The 25,000-nt window shown below is 44.2% G+C and overlaps 2 protein-coding genes across 4 annotated transcripts in view; one reads left to right on the top strand and one right to left on the bottom strand.

Moving 5' to 3' along the window:
• LOC147027170 (uncharacterized) overlaps positions 1 to 4,759 on the bottom strand; it is a 36,783-nt gene extending 32,024 nt beyond the window's left edge. The window contains exons 1-2 of the mRNA XM_085880338.1: positions 4,606 to 4,759; positions 3,167 to 4,490 (exon numbers count right to left, since the gene is read on the bottom strand). Coding sequence (XP_085736464.1) covers positions 3,167 to 4,387 — 1,221 coding nt within the window. The 5' untranslated portion in view covers positions 4,388 to 4,490; positions 4,606 to 4,759. The remainder of the gene's footprint in view (positions 1 to 3,166; positions 4,491 to 4,605) is intronic.
• LOC147027167 (CUB and sushi domain-containing protein 3-like) overlaps positions 1 to 25,000 on the top strand; it is a 1,179,270-nt gene that overhangs the window by 434,608 nt on the left and 719,662 nt on the right. For 2 of the 3 annotated variants that reach the window (XM_085883358.1, XM_085883360.1), the window contains exons 8-12: positions 17,111 to 17,192; positions 17,370 to 17,494; positions 17,584 to 17,705; positions 22,042 to 22,145; positions 22,594 to 22,706. In XM_085883358.1, coding sequence (XP_085739484.1) covers positions 17,111 to 17,192; positions 17,370 to 17,494; positions 17,584 to 17,705; positions 22,042 to 22,145; positions 22,594 to 22,706 — 546 coding nt within the window. Of the gene's footprint in view, positions 1 to 5,063; positions 5,160 to 17,110; positions 17,193 to 17,369; positions 17,495 to 17,583; positions 17,706 to 22,041; positions 22,146 to 22,593; positions 22,707 to 25,000 lie in introns of those variants that run through there. The other variant, XM_085883359.1, reaches the window with a different exon arrangement.

The raw sequence follows: 25,000 nt of genomic DNA, 5'->3' as shown, positions 1-25,000 counted from the left end.
GGAGACTCGGGAGGTAAAATGCAATCACAAGATAGAGATCAGTTATTCTTCGCATACAGTCATGCGCCACTTAACGACGGGGTTACGTTCTGAGAACCGCGTCGTTAAGCGACGTTGTCGTTGTGCGAGCATCATTTTTTTTCGTTTTCGTTTTCGAACATCGTACTTACACAAAACTACACACCTCAGCTATATGGTTGAAATGAAAGCGAGAGAAGAACCTTCAGAGTGTAGGCTTTATTCCATTTGATTGGAGGCGCTTCTACGGGCACACCAGGAAATACAAGCGCAGCATGGAGTACAAGCAGTAAGGTACACATGCGCAACTAATCGCCGCAAAATAAATCAGTATTATATATCAATCAGTGTTCTCACCATTCAATGAGCACCAAGTGAGCCGGCGACATACAATGGCAATGCCCCAGGGACAAAACCCCGTGGCCGAGCCGACCCTCAGCTTTATCTCTTCTGTGCTCGAGCCGGGCATCATGTGATCACACGTCACGACCTTCCATTCACCACATTCTCCCCGTCTTTAAAATGTAACTAGAGGCCCAGCTAACGCACCATGATTACTTCAGCGCTACAGGAGTATACATTTCAAGCAACGCGAACTATCTAAACTACAGAAGCATACATGCCAAGCAGTGAGGATTATTGTGAGTTGTAGGAGCATGGTAATGAGCATCGATATATTATGTAACGAGCATATAGGAGCATGAGCATCGAGGATGCCGATTATCCCCTTTACAGATTGAGTCGGCGAGGGGGTATTATTCGCCGGCCTCTCCGGGAGTAGATGGCGGTTTCACTTGAGGGAGGCTTCCGATCCTTTTGGTGAGCCTCGACTCGTGCCGGAGATGACTCCCCGATCGCCCCCGGGTGGAACGCGGTAGCTCCGCCGTCTCCCTTCTCGGGTGGAGTCCCTGGGGGAGAAACACCTGGGGGGGGAATGTCAGAGGGAGGTGTGCCAGATGGTGGTGTACCGGCGGGGGGAGTCCCTGAGGGAGCCAAATGACGAACCGACACGGTGGTCTCCCTGCCATCCAGGAGCCTGACATGAGCGTATTCTGGATTAGTATCAATGAGCTCGACCCCTTCCACCAGGGGTTCATACTTGCTTTGTCGTACCGGGCGTTTCATGAACACTGTTCCGGGATGGGTTGGCCAGTCGGGCACCGATTGGCCGTCAACATAACGTCGTTGGTGAGTAAACATTCGGTCGTGAGGAGTCGCATTGGTGGACGTGCAGAGCAAAGAGCGTATGGAATTCAGAGCGTCGAGAAGGGTAACCTCCCACCGCTCGGGGCCCAGTCCTCTTGATTTCAACGCCAGAGTTATGGCTTTCCAAATAACTCCATTATAACGTTCCACCTGACCGTTACCCTGTGGGTTGTAACCCGTCGTTCGACTAGTTGCGATGCCGTGCTCTAATAGGAACTGTTTTAGCCCGGCCGACATGAAACGGCCCTCTGTCTGAATGTATGTACGAAGGTTTCCCAAACATAGCGAAGAGGTCAGACAGACATTTCACGACAGTGCCCGAGGTCATATCCGAGCACGGAAAAGCGAAAGGGAACCTTGAATACTCATCACCAACAGTGAATATGTATCTGTTGTCTGTCTCGGTCGGCAGGGGCCCTTTGAAGTCAATGTTTAGTCTCTCGAAGGGAGAAGTGGCCTTGATCAGTCTGCCAGGAGCCGCACCATAGAATCTGGGTTTTAGTTCAGCACAAACAGGGCATGAAGCATTCATTTGTTTAATATCTTCAATAGAATAGGGCAGGTTCTGTCTGCGTACGAAATGTGCCATTCTGGTTACCCCCGGGTGGCACAGAGACACATGGAGGTCTTGCAAAGCCCGACTGATTACCGCCGAGCAGTAGACCCGCGAGAAGGTGTCTGCAGCAGGGTTTTCCCTCCCGGGCCGGTAAACAATGTCGTAACTATAGCAAGCTAGGTCTATCCGCCATCTCATAATTTTTTCATTCTTAATTTTCCCGTTATTTTTCCCATCAAACATGAATGCCACGGATCGTTGGTCCGTAACGAGCGTGAAGTGGTTTCCCAGTAAATAGTGTCTCCATTTGCGCAGCGCTTCGACGATGGCGTACGCTTCCTTCTCTATCGCTGAGTGTCTCTGCTCGCTTCCAGAGAGAGTTCTCGAGAAGAACGCGACGGGTCTCCCAGACTGATTAAGCGTAGCAGCTATGGCGTGATTTGAAGCGTCGGTTTCCACCATGAAGGGCACCGAGCTATCGATCGATAAAACCACGGCATTACTGATATCATCTTTGAGGTTGTGGAAAGCTGTCACAACAGCGGCATCTGGTGGAAAGTTTTTGCAATGCACTAGGGGATGTATTTTCTCGGAGTATTGCGAAATCCATCTCGCATAGTAAGCAAACATGCCGATCACCCGGCGCATCGTCTGCAGGTCCTGAGGTGGTGGTAGCTCACGGAGCGGGCGCAATCGTTCAGGATCAGGCTTAATTGTGCCGTCGGCTATCGTGTAGCCGAGAAGGTCAATTGACCTTGCCGAGAATACGCATTTCTCGTAGTTGAGAGTCAGATTATATTTTCTAGCAATGCCCAAGAATCTGTCCAGATTCATATCATGTTCCCCCTGATCCCTACCGCACACTGTGACATTGTCCACGTAAACAAAAGTGTCTTTGAGGTTTTCATCTGAAATGATGTCGTCCATAACCCGTTGGAAGCAAGCTACTCCATTCGTGACACCGAATGGTATCCTTCTGAACTGGTAGAGGCGCCTCCCTGCCTGGAATGCGGTGTAAGGTTTGTCTTCCTCTCGGATGGGAATTTGGTGATAGGCGCTTCGCAAGTCGATGGTGCCGAATACCTTATAATTGGCCACGCGTTCGACCATCTCGTCTATGCGCGGCAGGGGGTAGGCATCGAGTTGGGTAAAGCGATTGACCGTTTGGGAATAATCGACAACCATTCGTTTCTTATGGTTCTGACTGCTGGTTACTAACACCTGTGCGTGCCATGGCGAATCGCTCGGTTCTATAATTCCTTCTTCCAGTAATCGCTTGGTTTCCGAAGTGATGAAATTCATGTCAGCAGTGGTATATCGCCGCGATTTGCTCGCTATCGGTTTGCAGACCGGCGACAGGTTAGCGATCAGCTGGGGGGACGTCACCTCCGCGGTGGTCAACGCATTTAAAATTAGACGAGGCTTGCTTCCTCCAAAGGGTATTTCGACGCTCGTGTGCTGCTTGAGGACATTATGACCCAGAATTACGTCTGCGCACAAATCACGAAGCACCAGTACCCTTACATCTCGATGCGTGTACCCTTTTACGTCCAATTCAACATTGCAGTACCCTCGTACGCGAGATTGTAGTGAGGTGGCGGCCATGCATACCGTATTGTCTGTCGGGTGGATTATCCATTTCCTGCCCTTTACTAGCGAGCTGTTGACGAAACTTTCAGAGCTACCGGTATCAATCAGTGCCTCAGCCATATGCCCGTTAATTCGTACGTTGATGATAGCCTTGGATAGATTCCCCGGGGAGGCTGCAGTTAATTTATTTTGTGAGTAGAGAGCCGCAGAAGTGGGTTTATTTCTCCCTAGAGTAGATTTACATACCCTGGCATAATGCCCTTTCTTGTCGCAATTCATGCATGTGGCATCTCTGGCGGGGCATTTTTGACGAGGGTGCCTTTTGTACCCACAAAAGAAGCATTTACCAACCGGAGCAGTTGCTGAGGAGTTTGACGTGGCCTGGGTATCCGGCTCCTCGGGTGTTTCTCCATCCCCTATGTCTGGCTGTGTCTGTGTCAGTGGGGTTCCTTGGGTTCCCATCGTAGCAGCGTTCATTAGCAGCATCGGTGTCCCAAATGACTCAGATTGCTGCTGAGCCGTATCCATCGCTCGTGCCTGATCGACTACCTTGTCAAGAGTGGGTTGCGCTTTCTCTAGTAAGCGTTGCCGTATGTGGGCTGATCTGAGTCCTTGGATGAATGCCTCCCGTGTCGCTTCCTTTCGGTGTTCCTCGGCGCTTACGGCCCGGAAGCTGCCGTCTTTTCCCAGCTGATTCAGAGCTTGCAGGAACTGATCGATTGTCTCTCCAGTTGCTTGCTTGCGTGTGTTGAGAAGATGTCGTATGTATACCTCGTTCTTGCGCTTCACGTAGAGCGCCTGCAGCACGTCGATCGCTGCTTCGTAAGTGTCGCACTCCGAGAAGAGCCTGTACACGCTGGGCGAGACATGATTCACGAGAGCGGCAAATTTGTCAGCTCCCTCTTCGATGATGGTCAGATAGTGTGAGAAGGAACGGAACCAATGCGACCATTTCATTTCTGCGTCAGTCGCGTTTGGGTCTGCGTCGAACCTCTCTGGTTTGTAGATCTTGTCCATCGTTGGTTGAGAGAGCCGAGAAAACCAAATGGAATAAATTGTAATGAAAGCGAGAGAAGAACCTTCAGAGTTTAGGCTTTATTCCATTTGATTGGAGCCGCTTCTACGGGCACACCAGGAAATACAAGCGCAGCATGGAGTACATAAGCAGTAAGGTACACACGCGCAACTAATCACCGCAAAATAAATCAGTATTATATCTCAATCAGTGTTCTCACCATTCAATGAGCACCAAGTGAGCCGGCGACATACAATGGCAATGCCCCAGGGACAAAACCCCGCGGCCGAGCCGAACCTCAGCTTTATCTCTTCTGTGCTCGAGCCGGGCATCATGTGATCACACGTCACGACCTTCCATTCACCACAATGGTGTAGCGGTGTAGCCTATTGCTCCTAGGATACAAACCTGTACAGCATGTTACTTTACTGAATACTGTCGGCAATTGTAACACACATCCAAGAGAGATGGAAGACGCGCAAGTTTTGCCTTTGTGCTGTTCATGACGGTCATCGGTGTTGTTAGCAGCAGCTTACAATCTCCCTCTCGCATCGATTATAGAAAGATGAATAAATAGCGTTAGGATTTTATAAATAGTAATCGTTGCATCGATGTCATAATTTATAAATGAAGAAACGAGCTCCTGTCAATTGTGATATATATTTTCGGAACAGTGTGATTGTTTTAACAACATGAAAAGCTTCACCAAAAAGAAATCTGTGTTTTAATTTCGACTGTAACAACGATTTATTCGCGGAATTCTTCAATTCAAAGGTAATTTACTTGCTCGAAGGGAAACGTGGAAACATTGGTTCAGTTTGAAAGCCGATTTCCTTGAATCCCGATTTAGCATGACCCTGCTTTTTTCGCGATGACATTTTATGAACCTCAACGATCGCATTATAACAGGGCCACACTGTCGTTTATTATCATTATGAAGTATTATGTACTGTACAGCGTACATAATTGTTTGTGCTATTTTTATACAACTGGCAGCGCTATGTCGGCAGCATCACTCGGCGATCGGAATTTTTCAGCTACATTTTTTTTTTCATTTTTTTTTTTTCAGAGCTGGCAGATCCGTCGTATATGCGATCCGTCGTTGCCCGGAACGTCGTTAAGCGGCGCATGACTGTACTTAAATGCTTAAATTGGCTGTTAGAGTTTCTTGGTTATTCTTCACACTCATCTTATCACAGGCAGACAGTTGAGAACACAGGATTGAAAAGAATACATTTTTTGAAAAGAATACAGTTTTGATATGTCTGGGGTGTGTCTTCCCTGAAGTGCCAAGGGTGTGATGCAGGCATGCTCTTGAGCACTTCTCTCGATCTCACCCTTGGCTGTCTGTCGCTGCACTGATGGCTATGCGCTCACTCTCCCTGGGGGTGGGGATGGTGTGTGTGGGAAGGTGCCAATAACTAGGTGTTTTGGGTTGTGCGAGTCCTGGGCTGTGAATCTTGGAGGAGAGGAGAGCCTTGATGGGTCCTTGCTGTAAAAGAGAGGTGATGGTCCAGGCAGTATCTCGGAGAGAGATGAGAGTCCCATGTCACTGGCTGGGAATCCTGGCTGTACCTCCTTCAATATCTGTATCTCTCTCGGTGTGGCTTGCAAGAGGTGCAATTATGGCCTCATATAGCCAGTACTCCTATCCCTTAATGTGCGGGTCTTGTGCATGCGCTGTCAATGTCCCAGGGGTGCGAGACAGCACATGTGACACAGCCATAGTTGTAAAACCCGTTTTTGAAACTCCATAGTAACACATGTGGAACAACCATTTGTGAGTGTGATTTATGTATGAAAGTATGATCGGGGTAATTGAAATCTAGCGTAACCACAAATGGGAGATGTGAGATGTGAGAAAGAGAGACATGAGGATAAAGGGTAATAGTGAATCTAAGTAGAAATATGATTCTGGTTGATGCTAATTGGAATTTACAAAGGCTTATCCTGACACTCATTAGGACATAACTACTGAATAATTAACCACTAAGTCATTTTCATAGCACTTCCCTATCCCTCTCAGAATCTTCCCAAGTCTCAACCACAGCTAAACCAGACCTGTATGGAAATTACCATTAAACAACAACAGGTCTGTCATATTGTAATACCCAAAACATTCAAAGTGCAGTGATTGCAGTCATGTGCTTATTCTGTTGATCAAAATCCTTTCTTGTCAGATGCATCCATCCTTATGCACATACTTATCGATGCTATCCGTAACTTTGAAAACGTAATGAAAATAACAACAAAAATGGCTTTGAGGATGGGCATTAACAGAAGTTGCACAGCAACTAATAAATTATTGGAGGAGTGGGGCAGCAGTCCATTGCTCATGGGTCCAAAGCAAAAGCAAAAAGAAAAAAGTCCAAAGCAGTCCCAAGCAAAAAGTCGTAGACCAGGCAAATGTTTATTACAGCCTGCATGTGGCAGCAAGCTGGTCTTGAGGCTTGGCAGCAGGCAGCAGCTTATTGTCATTGGTCGGAGATGGCGGGTGGGAGTACTGGCAGCAGGGGGAGTTTGGCCAGCCTATACCTCAAGTCTATTCTGAGAGAGGAAATGGTGGTGTTGCTGAGAAGCAAGCTGGCTGATGTGGTCATGTTCTCATTTGGCTCATTGGCAGCGAGGGTGACCAAGGGGTACCTGCACTGGTCTAAAAATTTGGGACTCAGTTGGTGCTCTCAAATGCCAAGTCCCCTATTCTATTCTTACCAGGGGTAGGCACACATTGTATGGCGTGGAGAAGAGCATCTAACTACTAATACATTTTCAAACACTTTTGGTTTTTTTGCATAGGACTGTGTGTATGTGTGTATGTGTGTACTGTATGTGTGTAGTTGTGTAGTTGTATATGTGTATATGTGTGTATGTGTGTAGTTGTGTTGTTGTGTGTGTGTGTTGTGTGTATATATTTGTAGATTTTTCACATACACACACCGGCAGACCTGTGGAGTAGAAGGTTCAGTAGCTGGCTAAGGCCCTAACTACTGGCAATGTTTGCAGAGATGCTTTTAAATTTTTGAAGATATACTAAGAACATTTTGATTTGGGTAAGGAGTCGTTACCACACTGGGAAGATTCCATTTATCTATCTATCTAATTTAAATGATATCTATGGAAAGACATCTTTCTTCATCTGATTTCCACCATGAACTGGACAAGGAATTTGGGAGGAGATTGTGCAAGGCAGTGCATTCCTCTCATGATTGGGGGGGGGAGTGGTTGTGGAGGGACAGTGACTCACCCCTCCACACTTGATCTGTTTGGGCAGGCAGGATTTGTTCATATTTAGTATGGCTTCTAGTGCCTGTCCTGCAGGATAGTAATTGGTGTCGTGAATTGAGAGGCCAGTCCATATTTGTTTTTACCCTGCTGCATTCCAGCACATGGAGGAAGGTTATTGATTTGTGCTCCCTTCTGGAGTGGACCTTATTTATCTTTAAGTCATCCTTAAAAACAACGGAGAGGTGGCGAGCAGACATAAAAGCATGTGTTCCATGCTGGCTCATCATTATCTTCAATTTGGGAACCTTTATCATCTTGGTGCCCGCTGACCTTCACTCTGTGATCTGCCTTGCAAAACCTGGGAGAGCTCCATAGTTCCCTTGTGCCCTCCTCTTGTTCAATGTCTCTGGTCACCCCACTGACATGATTGATTCCTGTCACACCTTGTTCATCATCTAAGCCTTTCCACCTTTTTTACCAGTTTCAATCGTTGACTGTGGTGTGTGTGGCACCAAAGGACATAGAGGTTCTTTGGTATAGTTTTTCTGGTAAAATTCCTGACTGTTTATGAGTGTGATAATTTATTTATTTATTCAGAGACCTTGTCCAACTCATGTCACCACCATTTTGCTACACTGAAATTTGGGTATAATTGGTATTCCTGGAGGGTAAAATTGGTAATTATCCTCTGTTATAATTGGCATTCTTCACCATGTTCTCGCCGAATGAATGTGTGCACATGTGGTGAGAACCCAGGGAACTCTACAGCTCTGAGTGCCTCATTCCAACAGTAAAAGTTTCTGGGGTTCCATCATGGTGTGGGCACATTTTCTTGGCATGGCCTGGGTCAACTCATTCCATTGGAAGGCAGGGTTGATGCAGCACGGTACGTTACCATCTTGAGCGATCTTCTGTATCCCATGATGCAGCATTTCTTCCCTGTTGAGGTTTCTTTCAGGATGACAATGCTCTGGTCCACAGGGCACATGTTTGCACCAGGTGGTTTGGAGAGCATGAGGACAAGGTTATCCATCTTCCATGGCTATCCCAATCACCAGACTTCAATCGCATCACATGGAGCATTTGTGAGACTGTCTGGTGAGGTGTCCAAGAGAGCAGTTTCCACCTTCATCAAACTGACATCACTTCAATTTGAGGAAGTGGAAGATTGGTGCCACATTCTTGCAGAACAGTTCCAAAATCTTGTTGTCTCCATGCAACATCGTATTCATGTTTTCTGGATAAAAGTGGTGGCCCAACACCCTATTAAGTGACATTGAGCTGGTGTTTCCTTTTTTTTTTGTCCACTCCCTGTATCATTCACTTCATTTTTTTGTCAATTTCAAAGCTGGGATGTCGATGACAAAGCTCCCTCCACCACCAGGTTTTCAGGTGTGCAGGGTGTATGCATACGAACACCCAGAAGGATTAAAAAGCAAAACCTGTCAATGAGCGGAGGAGCTCCTTGTGAACCAATGGTCATCCATATCTCGTGCCTAGTTGTGTCTGCGGATGTCCTCCTGCAGTTGGGTTACCTTGTTCTTGGAGGTTGGTGGCAGGATTTCCACTCTGTCCACCGTAAAACACTTCATTCCACAAAACACATAAAATGCAAATAAAACTGAAAATCCACTCTGTGGGAGTACCTCCTGTGCAGCTTCCCTTCGCAGAGTAGCTCACCTGATGATGGCATTGATGCAAAACCTTTGGGATCCCCATTCTTTGATGATCGGAGAAAAAGTACAGGGTTAGCATCCGGGGTCGGATTGGGGTGGTGTGTGTCAGGGTAGTGCTGAGGTGTCATCCACCAGAAGGCAATCTCCTCAGGTTAACCTGAAATGGTCCCAATGGGTGGGTGCCTGGCATGTCCTCACTCGAAGAGAGGATGATCACTCCTCTTTGCTATAATTTAAGCTCCAGCATTTGAACATCAGTATTGCATCTCTCTCTCTCTCTCTCTCTCTTTCTCTCTCTCTCTCTCTCTCTCTCTCTCTCTCTCTCTCTCTCTCTCTCTCTCTCTCTCTCTCTCTCTCTCTCTCTCTCTCTCTCTCTCTCTCTCTCTCTCTCTCTCTCTCTCTCTCTCTCTCTCTCTCTCTCTCTCTCTCCTCTCTCTCTCTCTCTCTCTCTCTCTCTCTCTCTCTCTCTCTCTCTCTCTCTCTCTCTCTCTCTCTCTCTCTCTCTCTCTCTCTCTCTCTCTCTCTCTCTCTCTCTCTCTCTCTCTCTCTCTCTCTCTCTCTCTCTCTCTCTCTCTCTCTCTCCTCTCTCTCTCTCTCTCTCTCTCTCTCTCTCTCTCTCTCTCTCTCTCTCTCTCTCTCTCTCTCTCTCTCTCTCTCTCTCTCTCTCTCTCTCTCTCTCTCCCTCTCTCTCTCTCTCTCTCTCTCTCTCTCTCCTCTCTCTCTCTCTCTCTCTCTCTCTCTCTCTCTCTCTCCTCTCTCTCTCTCTCCTCTCTCTCTCTCTCTCTCTCTCTCTCTCTCTCTCTCTCTCTCTCTCTCTCTCTCTCTCTCTCTCTCTCTCTCTCTCTCTCTCTCTCTCTCTCTCTCTCTCTCTCTCTCTCTCTCTCTCTCTCTCTCTCTCTCTCTCTCTCTCTCTCTCTCTCTCTCTCTCTCTCTCTCTCTCTCTCTCTCTCTCTCTCTCTCTCTCTCCTCTCTCTCTCTCTCTCTCTCTCTCTCTCTCTCTCTCTCTCTCTCTCTCTCTCTCTCTCTCTCTCTCTCTCTCTCTCTCTCTCTCTCTCTCTCTTCTCTCTCTCTCCTCTCTCTCTCTCTCCTCTCTCTCTCTCTCCTCTCTCTCTCTCTCCTCTCTCTCTCTCTCCTCTCTCTCTCTTCTCTCTCCCTCCCAGGTTTGGAGACCGGATCAGGGTGAGATCATTGCGGGCGGTTGCACTTACTATTGGTCTGGTCACTCTGATGGTTACCACGCACAAGGAGTTTCTGTGGCTGTGTCCAAAAAGTTGACGCCCATGATAATTGAGGTAATACTGGTCAACGAGCGAATTATGAGACTGAGGATTCGACACTCCTTGGGTGTCATTTCCCTACTCTCTGTATATGCTCTGACTGAGGCAAGTGATCCCACTGTGAAGGAGACATAGTCTATGCCACACTTGAGTCTGTGGTTGATCAGTACCCCAGGTGAGATGCTCTTCTAATCTTGGGGGGATATCAACCCATCGACTGGCACTGATGGGGATGGTTATGAGGCATATTGATCCCTATGGGCTTTGAACTGTGAACCAGAATAGCATGCAGTTCCTTGACTTTGCAAGAAGTTGTGGACTTCAGGGGGGCTGGTTCATGGATTCAGTACCCACAGGCTCATTGCTGGACTTGGTATTCCAACGCTGGTGGTGTGGAAAAGGGGATTGACCATGTGCTCAACGATTGTTGCTGGAGGATAATCCAGAACTGCAGGGTCTACTGGAGTATTCAGTTCCTCAACACTGACCCCAGGCTTGTTGTAGCAACTCTGAAGTAGCAGCTTAAATCCAGGAGAAAGGTACCATCCCAGGCTAGGCTAGATGTTGGCAAGCTAAGCGATGAGAGGGTAGCTGAGGAGTTTGCGAAGAGGCTGATTGGGAATTTAGGGGGTGTGCATGTTTTGGGGAATCCTGAAAAGTTGTGGAGTGCCTTCAAGACTACCATCCTTGATGTTGCCAGTGGATGTCTTGTCACCCACTATCAGGCAAAGAAAAATGTTGTTTCCCAAAGGACACTGGATATCATTGACCAGAGTCACAGAGCTAGGTTTAATGTAGAGCTGAGCTGTTCAGGGAGTTGAGGCATAAAACCATGTGCACTGAGAGCGGACAAGGAGACCTATGTGTGAGAAATCTCTAAAGGGATCGAGCATCACCTGTGGTCAAGTGAGTCTCGTTCTGCTTTCAGAGGAATTAGTGCATTGTGTTTCTCGAAACCCATCCCTCTGTGTACTGAAGTTAGAGTGGAGGGTGGTGGGCTCTTGACAGATTTGTTTGAAGTGAAGGCCCGCTGGGCTGGTTACTTTGAGTGGCTGTACCAGGCTGACCTACCAGCTGATGAGTTGGATGTCAGGGGTGTTACTTTCCCTATTGCTGACCCTTAAATCAACTGTGAACCACCTTCTTTTGTGGAAACACAGGTTGTGGTAAACCTGATGAAAGGAGGAAAAGCTCCTGGGATCTGTGGCATCCATGCGAGCTTATGAAGGCTGGTGGAAATGTTGTACTCGGGTCGTTACATGTAGTTCTGTGCTCTGCCTGGATCACAGGCATCATCCCAACTGACTGGAAGAGGGGTCTTGTTATCCCTCTTTGGAAAGGGAATGGAGATCAGCAAGACTTCAACAACTGCCGGTGAGTGATGCTGCTCTCAGTGCAGAGCAAGGTCTTTGCACCGATAATATATGATTGGGTTCATCACCATCTGCTTGACTTCCAGTGCCCAGAGTCGTGAGGCTTTACACCAAAGAGGTCAATGATTGACTGTATCCTTGTTCTTCGCATCCTCACCGAACGCAAATGAGAGTTTCAGCGAGGGTGCCTTGCAGCCTATGTTGATCTCTGCAAAGCATTCGATTCAGTGAATCGGGATGCCCTCTGGAGGATTCTTGTTCTTTGTGGGGTACCAACAAAACTGATCGATCTGATTTCTGAAATATACTCTGGTACTGAGAGTCAAACCTGGTGTTGGCGCAGTGGTTAGGGCAGCGGCTTGGGATCCAAAAGGTCCTGAGTTCAAGCCCCGTTGGGCCACTGAATTAATACACCAGGGGGTTGACTCAGCCTGTCATCCTTCCGAGGTCGGCGAAATGAGTACCAGTATACTGGGCCGGTGTATACCCCGGTTAAAATAGGTGTACCATATCCCTGTGTCGTAAGAGGCAACCAGGTTGCGTCAGGAAGGGCATCCGGCGTAAAACATGTGCCAAATCACAATGCGGATCACACGGATGATCCGCTGTGGCGACCCCTAACGGGAGCAGCCGAAAGAAGAAGAAGAAGAAGAAGAAGAAGAAGAAGAAGAAGAAGAAGAAGACTCTGGTACTGAGAGTGCTGTGAGATGTGCTGATCCTATCTGTGACTTATTTCCAGTTGTTACTGGGGTTCGTCAGGGGTGTGTTCTGGCCCCCAAACTTTTCAGCGCTTGTATGGCCTGGATTCTGGGGAGGAAGTCAGAGAGATCAAGCTGCCCTGCATCATTTGGGAATGTCAAGATCTCTGACCTTAATTTCGCAGACGATGGAGTGGGCTTGGCGGAGACGATAGATGACCAATGAGCACATGATTAATTCCTGAAATGGGTTTGGAACCTCAATTAAGTGACCTCAGAAGTGGACAAGTGTTGCATCTCATCACTGAAAGGAATCGAAAAGACAAGTTTCATGTTGTTCAGTTTGTTTGTAGTAATGTGAGGTGCATTCAATCACTGAAAGGACCACTATAATTTAGTACAGTTCTTTTCCACTGTTGTGCGGAGTGTGTGATGCATTTAATAAACAGAGTGCGGTACCTCACACAAAACTCAGTGGGAACCATTTTTTATGGTTCCGTTTATATTTGCATTCCATCGGTGTCCTGCATTATCCTGTGCTTGGATAAAGTTCTCATCATTCAACCAGACAAAACGAAACAATTTTCCTGTTTATTGCAGGAATTTGTGAAATGGTCACACAACACTTCATGAGTGGAAAATGATCACACTGCTCCTGCATGACCAGTGGAAATGCCTTTACTGTGCTTTAGTTTGCCTTCTTATAATCGGTCGTATTACCCTGTGCACGTAAGGCGAAAGGCAGGGTTAAGCAGTTGGTTCATGCCTGTCTGTCTCTCCGTCCATCTACAAGCATCAGTTTATTATGATCGAGGAACAACTTAATTAAAATTGAATGTTATATTCTGAACACGAATCTCAACAAGAATCCGAAAATATATCTGCCTCTGAAAAGTTACTGATCACATATGCGCAGAGAGGAGTGATGTAATTTTTAGCTCACCTGGAATGTAGTTATGGGGAGCTTATGGGATGGTGCGTTGTCCATCAGTCCGTCCGTCCATCCATCCGTCCATCCACAAATACTTTCAACTTCTTCTCTGAAACTACACATACAATTTCGATGAAACTTTACCACAACATTCATCACTATGTATGTACCAAAGTTTGTTCATGGCATTAAAAAAAACATTAGAGCCTAAGGGGGTCTACGGGGGTTGCCCCCAATATAGGTATTTCATTGCTTCTCAGAAACTGCACACAAAATTACGTAAAACTTGACAACATTTATCACCCGTGATGTACCAGAGATTGTTCATGGCATTAAAAAAGTTTGGCGTTTGAAGGGGTGTAAGGGGTTGTTTCCCCCCAAAATATGTATTTGCTTTCTTCTCCAAAACGACACAAACAATTTCAAAGAAACATGATCACAACCTTCATCACCCATGATGTACCAAAGTTTGTTCACAGCATTAAAAAATTTGGGTATAAGGGTTTCTATGGGGGTATTGCCTTCCAAAATATATTTGCTTTCTTCTCTGAAAGTGCACGCACAATTTCGATGAAACTTGACCACAACGTTAATCACCCGTGATGTACCAAAGTTTGTTCATGGCATTAAAAAACATCCATAGGTATTTATTTTTTTCTCCATTCTATATTTTGTGGGTCATCCACACTCACCAGTGGTCCCCTGATTATCTTATCCAGCCCCTACCAGGTGAGTGCCCAGGGGTGTTGCCCCTATGTTTAATATCTCTCTGCCTGTCTGGCAATTAAACAAAATTGAAAATCATTTAAAACAGTAAACTTACTGTTTTTAAAGACACAAACAGCAGGCACAAAGAACAAAAGTAACGTGTTGAATCTGGTGATTTAATAGTCACGGAGTCAACGGGCGGTAAAATGGCGGTAAATTCAGGAATTCATTTTCTATACGACCTTCACCATCTTTATTTTATTTAAATTGAATTATATATACTTTAACATTGTCGAACACAAATCGTCTTCTTATCACTTCAAGAACCTCTAGTTCAGCATTACTTGGACATTTTAAATACGGTGCTGTATATGACTGCTTCAATAGTGCTAAACATTCGTTATTTTTTTTTTTAAACGATCTTTAAAAATCATTATTTTATTTCAACTGAAGTATATACTTGAACACAGCTTGGGGTAACTTGTTCTATGAACTGTCTAGTTTAACTTGTTCTTGATTCTAAATTGAGAAAAAGTAGTTTATTTTTTGCATTGTGAAGATTAAAACGAAATTGCAAAGGAACCGCATGACAATAAACGCGTCCTCCTTGGTCCCTTTCGGTAATTGGATGCATCCGTGCAAAAAGTGGAAATGGGGGGTGCAGTGGGAGGAAAAATTGACCTGCTGATTAATTTTGCACTCAAACTTTCCACAATCCGATTAAAACATTGACAGATTAATTCTCTTCACCGACAACCGAGATGATGTCTTCCACCTTTTACGCTTGACAAGCCACTGGAAGTTATTGAACTGTGAGAGAAGCATAAACAAGTGCTCAAATAAAAAAGCAGAGAATCTCAAGGTCACAAAAACTCAAATTCAGAACATTTGGAAGAGAAAAACAGAACTTTTGAGCGACGTCTCAAAAATGGTTTGAGCGACGTTTATAGTTTTAAACTTGAACCGGATAGGTATCTCGAAGCACTGGGGATAGAAGAGTCTATCAGTGTTGGCAGAATTGCATAGGCTTGATGTGTCTAATAGTCTTCCTTGCATTGAAGTTCCTTGTGCCATGTGTCCGGTGACCGGAAAGGACGGATGAGGGCAATGGGCAACGAAGACATCAATCGCTTATGCTGGGAGTGGTCTCAAGATGCAACGGCCAGGCAGATAATGACAACTGGACCACTGGTGAAGGCAAAGCCCTTGCAGTTTGCCACTGAATATTCGACTTCACAACATTAAAACCTTCAAATTTATGCCTGGAACCATTTTTGAGAAGCCACAACATAGTGTTCTGGGAAAAGTGTGGCGAGAGAGATGGATGTCAATGATAACCATGAATATGGCCTAGGTGCCTTAGTTTTTTTTTGCTTGCCTCTGCAGACAAGTCTTAGCTTGCCGAGAATAAGAGTCCTTTTTGGCTTTGGTGCATTAAGAGTCCACTTGTCTTCAAAGACCACATTTTGGGGTTTCCTCGATTGGCCTTTGTCATGGAAATATCGAGACATCTTGATCAGAATAATCAAGTGTTTTACGATATCAACTTGCTTTGTTGCATTCAGTGCAGGATATTTTCTTATACTCGGAGGATATTCAAGCTGACCATGACGATGAGGAAACAAAGAAATAGTCTTTGTGTTTATTGTGTTCATAAAATTGTATACATCAAACAACGCAGTCCACCTTTTGATCATCGTTCTGCAAGAGTAATATTAAAATAAATATAATAATAGTTTCCTCGCCGTTGATAAAATGACATGATGCCAAATATTAGTGTTATAATTATAGTATTTTCATGGATGATCACAGCTATACTTTTGTGGTGTACAATCAATGCATTGATTGCACTGTGTACCATCTTGCAATATAACTGTCGCGGAATTAATTAGTAAACTACACCTTTGTGTCATTTATTCGAAAAAGAATATCAAACTCATTCTCTTTGAACGGATGTTTTTAATTTGTTCTGCTTTGTGTAGTGATCCTGGTACGATGCAGTTTGCATTGGATTTTAGGGCTGATAGGATGGCCTGGAGGTATGCACACTCACCTCGAAGCTGCCAAGCTTGGGTTTGAATCCCGACTCAGCTATGACCTGTCATCCTTGTGTTTCACAGGCAGGATGATTCATTAATGTGTATGCCGTCCCTGTGATGGTCATTAAATGGATATCCTGTCTGGCAGCATTTGTTTATGGATGTTAAAGATCCCATGTTTCCCTTTGCGAAGAGTAAGCGAGCTGTCGCCATGAGCAAATTCCTTGCCTAATGTACAAGGAGCACTGCATCGGCAGCACAGCTGTGTCCTCAGCCAATGGTGCTACCCCACAGCTTTGTGCTGCATATCAACGAAGACAAATTGAAATTTAAAGCACACTTTGTTTAAAGCACTGTTACCGTTGTGTTCTAATTTTGATGCGTTGGTGGATCAGGAAATCCATTGCCTCATGTGGAGGTGTAATTATTTAATAATGTTGAATCTTCAGTTAATTGGTTACAATTGTTTTCGTAAAATGCCGTTATTAAATTTTTTTAACAAATACTTTTAGCATCTGGCCACAGATTTTCTGATCACCCCTCACATGATAACATGTTATGTAGTATTTATACCATTACCTTCACTGGGTGAACCCATAACCTTGGCAAGCCAATCCATATTGAACGAGAAGCAAAACTACAGGAAAACAACATGAATATGAAAATTTTCAATGAGGTGTTCTTTGAAACATTTATCGGTTTTACTTCCTTTTTACGCCAGGTGAGATGTTCACACTTTGATCTCACATCTCATATGCCACCATCATGTGTCATCCAGTGGTTTTGGCTTGTTTGCAGCGGTCGAGATGGGAGCAGAAGGCAAAATCTGTCCAGATCCTGGCGTACCGGGGAATGGCTCACGCGTAGGAACTGACTTTCTGTAAGTATAATGATGAAGGTCTGCTCTAACGAATGGAATAATGTGTACGACATGCGCCTCGAATATAACACAATTTAATTGATGCCTTCACATCGGTTCTGTTCTCTCGTGCGACTTTCATCTTCACCCACACGACTCTTTAACATGACCTTACCGTTAACTTTGACCCTGGTGCAGGCTTGGCGCTGCAGTGGAGTTTTTCTGCAATGAAGGGTTTATCCTCTTGGGTCCAAAGCAGGTGACGTGCCAGCGTCTTGCTGACTCCATTGCCGCATGGAGTGGCCCAGCCCCTGACTGCAAAGGTTAGTTCATCAGTTTCTCTGTATAATCATTCAATCTTTTCACTTCATCTTTCGCAAGCCAGCTGACATGCTCACTTTGCCCTATGCAGCCAGGACATGTGGTGAGAAGGTTAAAGGACCAAGAGGTTCCATCAGCTCTCCAAACTATCCTGGTTTCTACAGCGGAAACTCGCATTGCATTTGGCTCATATCGGCCATCACACCACGCAAGGTGCGCTCACAGCAATGTTTTAAATTAGCTTTGGATGAGTTGCTGAATTATTTGTTCAGTGAACATGGTGCAGGACTTCGTATGAATGAGCTTTTACGATGGATTTTAATCAGAATGCCTGGCTCTGTAATCTTTTGGGTATCTATTGCCTTATCATGGAAGGATTTAAGCCTGGGGTTGGCTTGCTGGTTCAGGTGGCTGGCTTGGGATCTTAGGGTCCTGACTTCGAGCTGTTGGCTGTGAGGTTGAGTCAGCCTGTCATCCTTCGGACGTCAGAAAAATGAGCACCAGTGTACTGGTATAGGGGCACAGCATCAGCGACAGTCACGCCCCAACAAAGTGATAGCTACCTGGCAGCCAAGCTACCATATGCAAGAACAAGAAGAAGAAGAAGAAGAAGATGGGAAGATTTCAGCAGCTGAAAATTTACTTAATGGTGAGGGGAAAAAAACGTGTCGAACTTCTTGGCAGGAGGATACTTCAGTTGATCATGACAGGAGGATCATGACAGGATCATGACTTGGCAGGAGGATACTTCAGTTAAAACATGGTTTTGTATGAGTAGTATTGTCTCGTATTTGATCACTTGAGGAGTCAAAAAAATTTGACCAAAAATGCCATCCGATGTGTGTACAGGCAGGTTTAGTGTGACTTAGACCCAGTTAAAGGGTACCCTGTGGCTGAAACTTTAAACCTTTACAGTCCATGTTTTCAAACAAAACCTCCAGCATTGTGTTTTGTGGTTTTAGCCATTTTGTAATCTCTGAATCTTCTGAATATCTGTTGATGTTACCAGCCCAAAACCCATATCTTATGTCAGTAATAACACTGGGGATGCGTGCAGTGAGTGCGACTAATTGTTGATTTATCCCCATCACCATCATCTGCTGCATGTCCTGTGCAGTAGTGGGTATCGTTTTTGCCAAACAGGCTCACTTGTGGTCAAGTTTACGTGAATTTAAATCGCTGTCCCTGAGAAACCGGTAAACACGTCTTGATTTTCCTTCTCGATGAAGTGGACCGCGCATGGGCGAGATGTGCACTTTGTGCACATCTTTGTGAACATCTTCGCTTTGTGCACGGGCGAGATGCTGACCAAACATCACATCCGCCCCTGTATTCCTGGACTCGCAGGTGTTGAGATCTAGCACGTTTTGATGATCGACTGCCGAGGTGTGAGAATTTCCCAGAAATATCGAGAAAATTCTTCGCGACTCGGCGATTGTTCCTTTGAGGTCAAAGGCTAATCCCAACATGACAACCTGATCCCCTTTAATACAAAACAACTTTGATAATCCATAACCTGTATTCGCAAAGATTACACCTCATCATGCTGCACGTACCAGCGCAAGCACCCTGCTGTACTCATAGAACACCTAACACACACACACACACACACACACACACACACACACACACACACACACACACACACACACACACACACACACACACACACACACACACACACACACACACACACACACACACACACACACGTAATTTGTGACTTCTGAAAGATGCCTTACGGGGTGTGTGGGATAAATCTCTTTGATTTCACATTGGACAGTCCATTTAACAGTCCGTGCTGAAGTTATATGATGCTGGGTCCTGCCTTGCACAACATCTTTATGTACGTTGGTTTGAAGTAAAATATGACAACCGAGAACATCAATCCTAATTCACAGGATGAACTCGAATGGCACTCAGAAGAGCACATACCTCCGCCAGGTTGAACGGTTTATATTTTGTATTCCACTGATATGCCGGATCTGGATCCGGATCTTCAGCAAAATCAAATCGGCTTGTTCTTGTCCTCTAACCAACTCATCCACCAAGTTTTGTCATTACTCGTCCACAACTTTTTGAAATATCATGGATGTATCATTTTTGGCCCCATCTCTCAATGGTGAAGAATCACCTGATAATTTTTTTCAAAATCTCGGATCGGATCCTGATCTTCACCAAAACAGATCAAGTCGTCTTTGTCACACACCAAACCTGCCCACCAAGTTTTGTCCGAATCCATCCACAACTCTTTGAAATATCGTGTTGAAAGACAGACAAACACACAAACGCACAGGGGTGAAAACATAACCTCCGCCACCGAGCCTCCGTCCACCTCCGGTGGTGAAGGTAAAAATAGAACATTTGGAGGACATTTCAGAGCTTCTTGTAGACCATCTCCTCATCATGTGTATGAAATGGTGAGGTTTTGATGATGTCTTCCAACTTGACCATACATTGCCTTTTGTCCTACTCAACTATGTTTTCTCTCACACTACCTTTTAGCCCGTTAGGCGTGAGACATGACACCGTTAGGCGTGAGACCGTTAGGCGTGACATCACAAGTTTTTTTTTCATCAGGGAGACGAGTTTTTCATCAACCTCCACTCTCACCTCATCCATCCACTCTTACCTGACCCTCCATTATCACCTCACTCCTCTCTCACCCTCCCTCAAATTGGAAATCGAGATGGATCATTTTGATGCATATTAAGTTGAGGTCACCCATTATATCCACTTCTTCGGATTAAGAAACTGCAGAGTGATAACAATAACGATAATGATAATCGTACAGCACGTCAAGTGATAGCACGTCAAGCGTGACTTGGCCGGTTTTGTTATCGCTTCATTGTTTCTTTCTTTATTTACAACTGTCAAATGTACCTGGGGTTACCAGGCATTGCCAGGTCCCTCTTCCCATCCCAACCCTCCCTCCAGACTCTTACCTCACCCCTTCCCCTCCCTCATCCCACCCCTCCCCCTGCCTCATTCCATCCGCTACCTCCAGACTCCCACACTACCCCTTCCCCTCGATTATCCCACCCCCTCCTTCCTTCACCACTCCCTTTCCCAGCTCTGGACTCCCACCCCACCCATTCTATACCCTCCTCCTACTCCTCCCCTCCCTCCTCCTTCCAAAATCCCACACCAGCACACTTACCATGCCTCCCTCTGGTCTCCCACCACATCGCTTCCTCTCCCTCCTCTTACTCCACCCTTTCCCTTCCCTCCTCCCACATCCTTCCACCCCACCACTCCTCCCGCCCTTTCCCCTCCAGACTCCCACAAATATAATTATTTTACACCACGTATGTTTTTTGATTTTACATATTAGGTGACATGTCTCGCACAGAGACAATCATGGCAGTGCTTTAAGCTGCAACGACACAGAAATGGGGGTCAAAACAGAAGAATAAAAGTATTCAATTATCACCTAGAAATTTTTTTTTTGTCACCGATCCACACAAATACCCCATAATGACAAAGTAAAAACATTTTTTAGAAATGTTTACAAATGCATTAAAAATAAAAAGCTGAAATGTCTTTCATCAATAAGTGTACTCCAAGTGGAGTCCAATCAAGTTGTGGAGACATCTCAAGGATGAACAAAGGAAATTGGATGCACCGGAGCTCAATTTGGAGTGTCGTAGCAAAGGGGTTGAATACTTATCGACATAAGATATTTCAGCTTTTCATTTTTAATTCATTTGTAAACATTTCTAAAAACATGTTTTCACCTTGTCATTGTGGGGTATATTGTGTGGATCGGTGACAAAGTATTTAAATTTAATCCATTTTAAATTCAGGCTGCAACACAACAAAATTGTCGGTTGTGGGCATGAAGATCGGTGCTCAATGAACAGTGATGTATACAGTGATCCGTAGGTATGAAGCTCTGTCGTACAGAAACTGTTTCGACCTTTATCAAGGCAAGGAATTTTTCGTCGGCCGAAACAAATGGCAGATATGGCCGAGTTAAACCCCTTGCGAGGTGAGTATGACCTGATCAAGGATAAATCCTGTTTTTGTTTTAATTAAATAAGGATGTTAATTATCTTCAAAAGGGTTGTTTTATAATTAACCCAAACACCCAATTTTCATTCATGCACTTCCTTGGAGTTCCCTTCGTATACATTAAAAGTTTCAGCCTGCTAGGTTTCATGGTTCTGGAGTTAAGGAGGAGACACCCACACACACTGACTGACTGACTGAAACACACGCACACACATACACTGAAATTTATTATTATACATTTAGCTTCAGTGTGTCTGCCCATGCCATACCTTTTTTTATGCCATACTGCCCATGCCATATAGAGCTTTTGTCATCAAATCTTCAACAAATCTTTATTATGAGAACATGAAGAACACAAATTAATAAAATGTACAAATATGTATATGTTTTTATCTTGTTTTCTTCAAGTTTATGTCCAGTGCAAAGCTTTGCAAAATGGGATGCTTTGTAGTTGCATTTGCATTGCTGAGCTCCGGTTGAGGCTGCAAATACGATGATATTTTTTATTTTTTTTTAACGTGAACATTGTCTCCAGGTTATTGAGGCACGGTTTGAAGAATTTGACCTCGAGCGAGGCTATGATACTCTTGTCATCGGAGATGGTACCGAGCCTGGAGATCCCAGAACTGTCCTTCACATGTAAGTCTCATGAGAATTTCTTCCAGCCAGGAGGGATGTGTCACCACATGGATTTTGAAGCACTGTTTTTTTTTATATCTGATATGAACTCAAACCGAGACGAACGTGGCATTTTGTACTTTCCTGTGTCAGACTAACGTCTCCATTGGGAAACATGAAATGCTTCTACTTGTGCTGCTTTAACTGCTGAGGTTCACCATGAAGTTTTCCATAGAAACAATAAATAAGTGGCTATCGGTGTCGAAAATAGGAGAGGAAATTATAATAGAGAGAGAGGTGGAGAAAGAAGCAAATAAGTAAACGCAGAAACATGAAATATGCTTTTTGCAGAATGAATGACTTCTCACCACCTACTTTAAATAAAGAATGCATTATATCGAAGGATATAAATCGATCGTGCATTATCAACATTTCTATATAAAGTTTATCTTGCTGTTTGCTTCTGCAGATTAACAGGTGCTGACGTTCCTGACCTCGTTGTGAGTATCAGTAATCATCTGTGGATATACCTGCAGACTGATGAGACAATTAGCTCCACTGGATTTAAACTGAACTATCAAGGTACGTGTTTTATGTTAACGCCACATACCTGTAAACCTAATGAGATGCTTCCGTAACGGTAAATAAGGTTCTTATGACATTGCTGTCAGATGAAGGTACACTGATTGCAGTCATCACAGGCGTGGAAGAGGTGGTGTGGTGGGGGACAAATTATGCGGTACATTACTCTAACCTTTCTTAACCGAAAATGGGTATGAAAAAGAGAGAGTGATATCCTGAGAGGAGAAAAAAGAAGACTAGGCAAGAGATTGGTTGAGATGAATTGAGGTTGCTATATAATTCCTGTTGCATCTGTCTATCTTGTTAATGGAACAGACACTTCAAGCAACTGCCCGCACATGTCATCAAAGCTTGAATGGTTATTATTTCCGTTATATTTCCACTCTGTGAGGATACAGACAACAGACTCACTTGCCTTACAGCCTGTTTCCAGTAAAATGCTTCTGATGGAGAGCATTTGGAATGCCTTGTGATGCTTGAATTGTTTTGAAAGCAAGCAGTCTGGTCAAACAGTGAAAATGCACTTGTGAGATTAAAATAAAAATATTTTTGTTTAATTTTGTTTCAGCTGGAGCCGAAAAACACAAGAGCTATTTACGTATGACATGTGCAAAAATGCCACAATTGCACCCCATATGCATACATTCCACTTCCCATCTCCTCTTTTTACTCTTATCACCTCCAACTCTGTTTTGTGTAGTCTACACTCTTTTCCTTAACGACTTTATTTTTCCTTCTCACTTTTATCCTCATACATTTCAGCCTTTTTCTAAATCTTAATTTTATTAACTCCCACCCTTCCCACAGCCACATTTCCAACATCTATAAAAATGATGTAACTTGCTCCCGAAATGAAAGTCAATGAAGATACCAAAGGGTTGTAGGTAATGGTTGTTAAATATAAGGAAAGTGGTGGTTACTCTGAGATGTGGTTGTTGGACTTGAGGGATTGTTTAAATCGAGAGGAAATTTTGACACGTTGTTGGAATGAATATATTTTTTATTGCAATTGACAATGTATCTTCTCAAAAGTCTGGCAATTTGTTGATAGATTTATAATGATATGCAACTCGATAATCTGAGTACCAAACCAGTGTTATATCTACCAGATAAAACACAATGTGTGTTTGTGCATTTGTGTATTTTTTGTGTGATGTCTGTCCCCCTTCAAAATGACGACTTAAGAAGGGTTTTAAAGGCCAATCTTTTAACATGACTGTGTGTTCACTGCGGTCTATTTTTTCAGGATAAAAAACTCGAAAAACATTTTCCATTAAAGAGTAATTACATCTCTTCTTTTGGAAATGTAGACGGTGACTTGCAACCAGGCCTCAATGGTGGTGTTCAGAAGCGTTTAAAAAAAATAACAATAAAGGAGGAGGTGAAATTCATTGCACGTGATGAACAGTGCACCCATAGTAAACTGAGTGTTCATTTATGTCTGTGGGATGTCTAATCTACACCATAAATGTCAATGTATGTCAGTGTGTCTCCTCCATAACTCCAAAACTATTAAGAAATATGAAAAAAAAACTTTGCATGCATACGAAGAAATCTCCAAGGAAGTGCAAGAGTGAAAATTGGATGTTTGCATAAATTAAAACATCCCTTTTGAAGATAAGTAACAGCCTTATTTAATTATATCCTTCATCGGGCAATCCTCGGCCACCTCACTGTCTGGGGTCTCAGGCATTTCCTGGGTAACCCTGCTGGGGCCTGAAGCTGCCATATTTTTTGGCCTGCTCAACCATGCCTTGACTTAGAATAGGCCGTAACGATTTCTTCATTGTAAAGTTTTTTTTTCACTTTCCTCACTCAAATTATTGAATGCCTGTTCATCATCGCTACAAATCACTGTATACATCACTTTTGTAAGTGCTGTAGTTTTCAAATTAGGAGCTTGGAGTGATTTAATGCGTTATATGATGCGATTTTCCACGATCTACTCTCATGGGCTAATTAAAGTATATCATCAAAATATTATTCATGTTTTGAGGATAGGATATCATCCGGACTCAACAATTGTCAAAATCTGTTGTGAAATCTGACAATTTAAAGAAATAACGAGTCTTATATCGAAGCCGATATACCTATTTACTTTGAGCGAGCAAGGCTATGTTCCATCCTTCTCCATACATACACAAGTAAATGTGAAATTTCCAAATCATTAAACTTACCTTTTTTGCTGTTTGAAAAATTATATTGAGTGAACAAAATAATTAGGAATGTAACAAAATTAACCAGCTTCATTGAGCTGTATGATTTAATGCATTCACTGCGAGACCTCGTGCTCT

The sequence above is a fragment of the Eptatretus burgeri genome, chromosome 5 (genome assembly GCF_056783735.1).
Source record: "Eptatretus burgeri isolate ZD-2024b chromosome 5, Ebu_testis_v1, whole genome shotgun sequence".
Lineage (NCBI taxonomy): Eukaryota > Metazoa > Chordata > Myxini > Myxiniformes > Myxinidae > Eptatretus > Eptatretus burgeri.
Note: the sequence above shows the minus strand (reverse complement) of the source record. Positions and strands in the feature narration are given on the sequence as shown.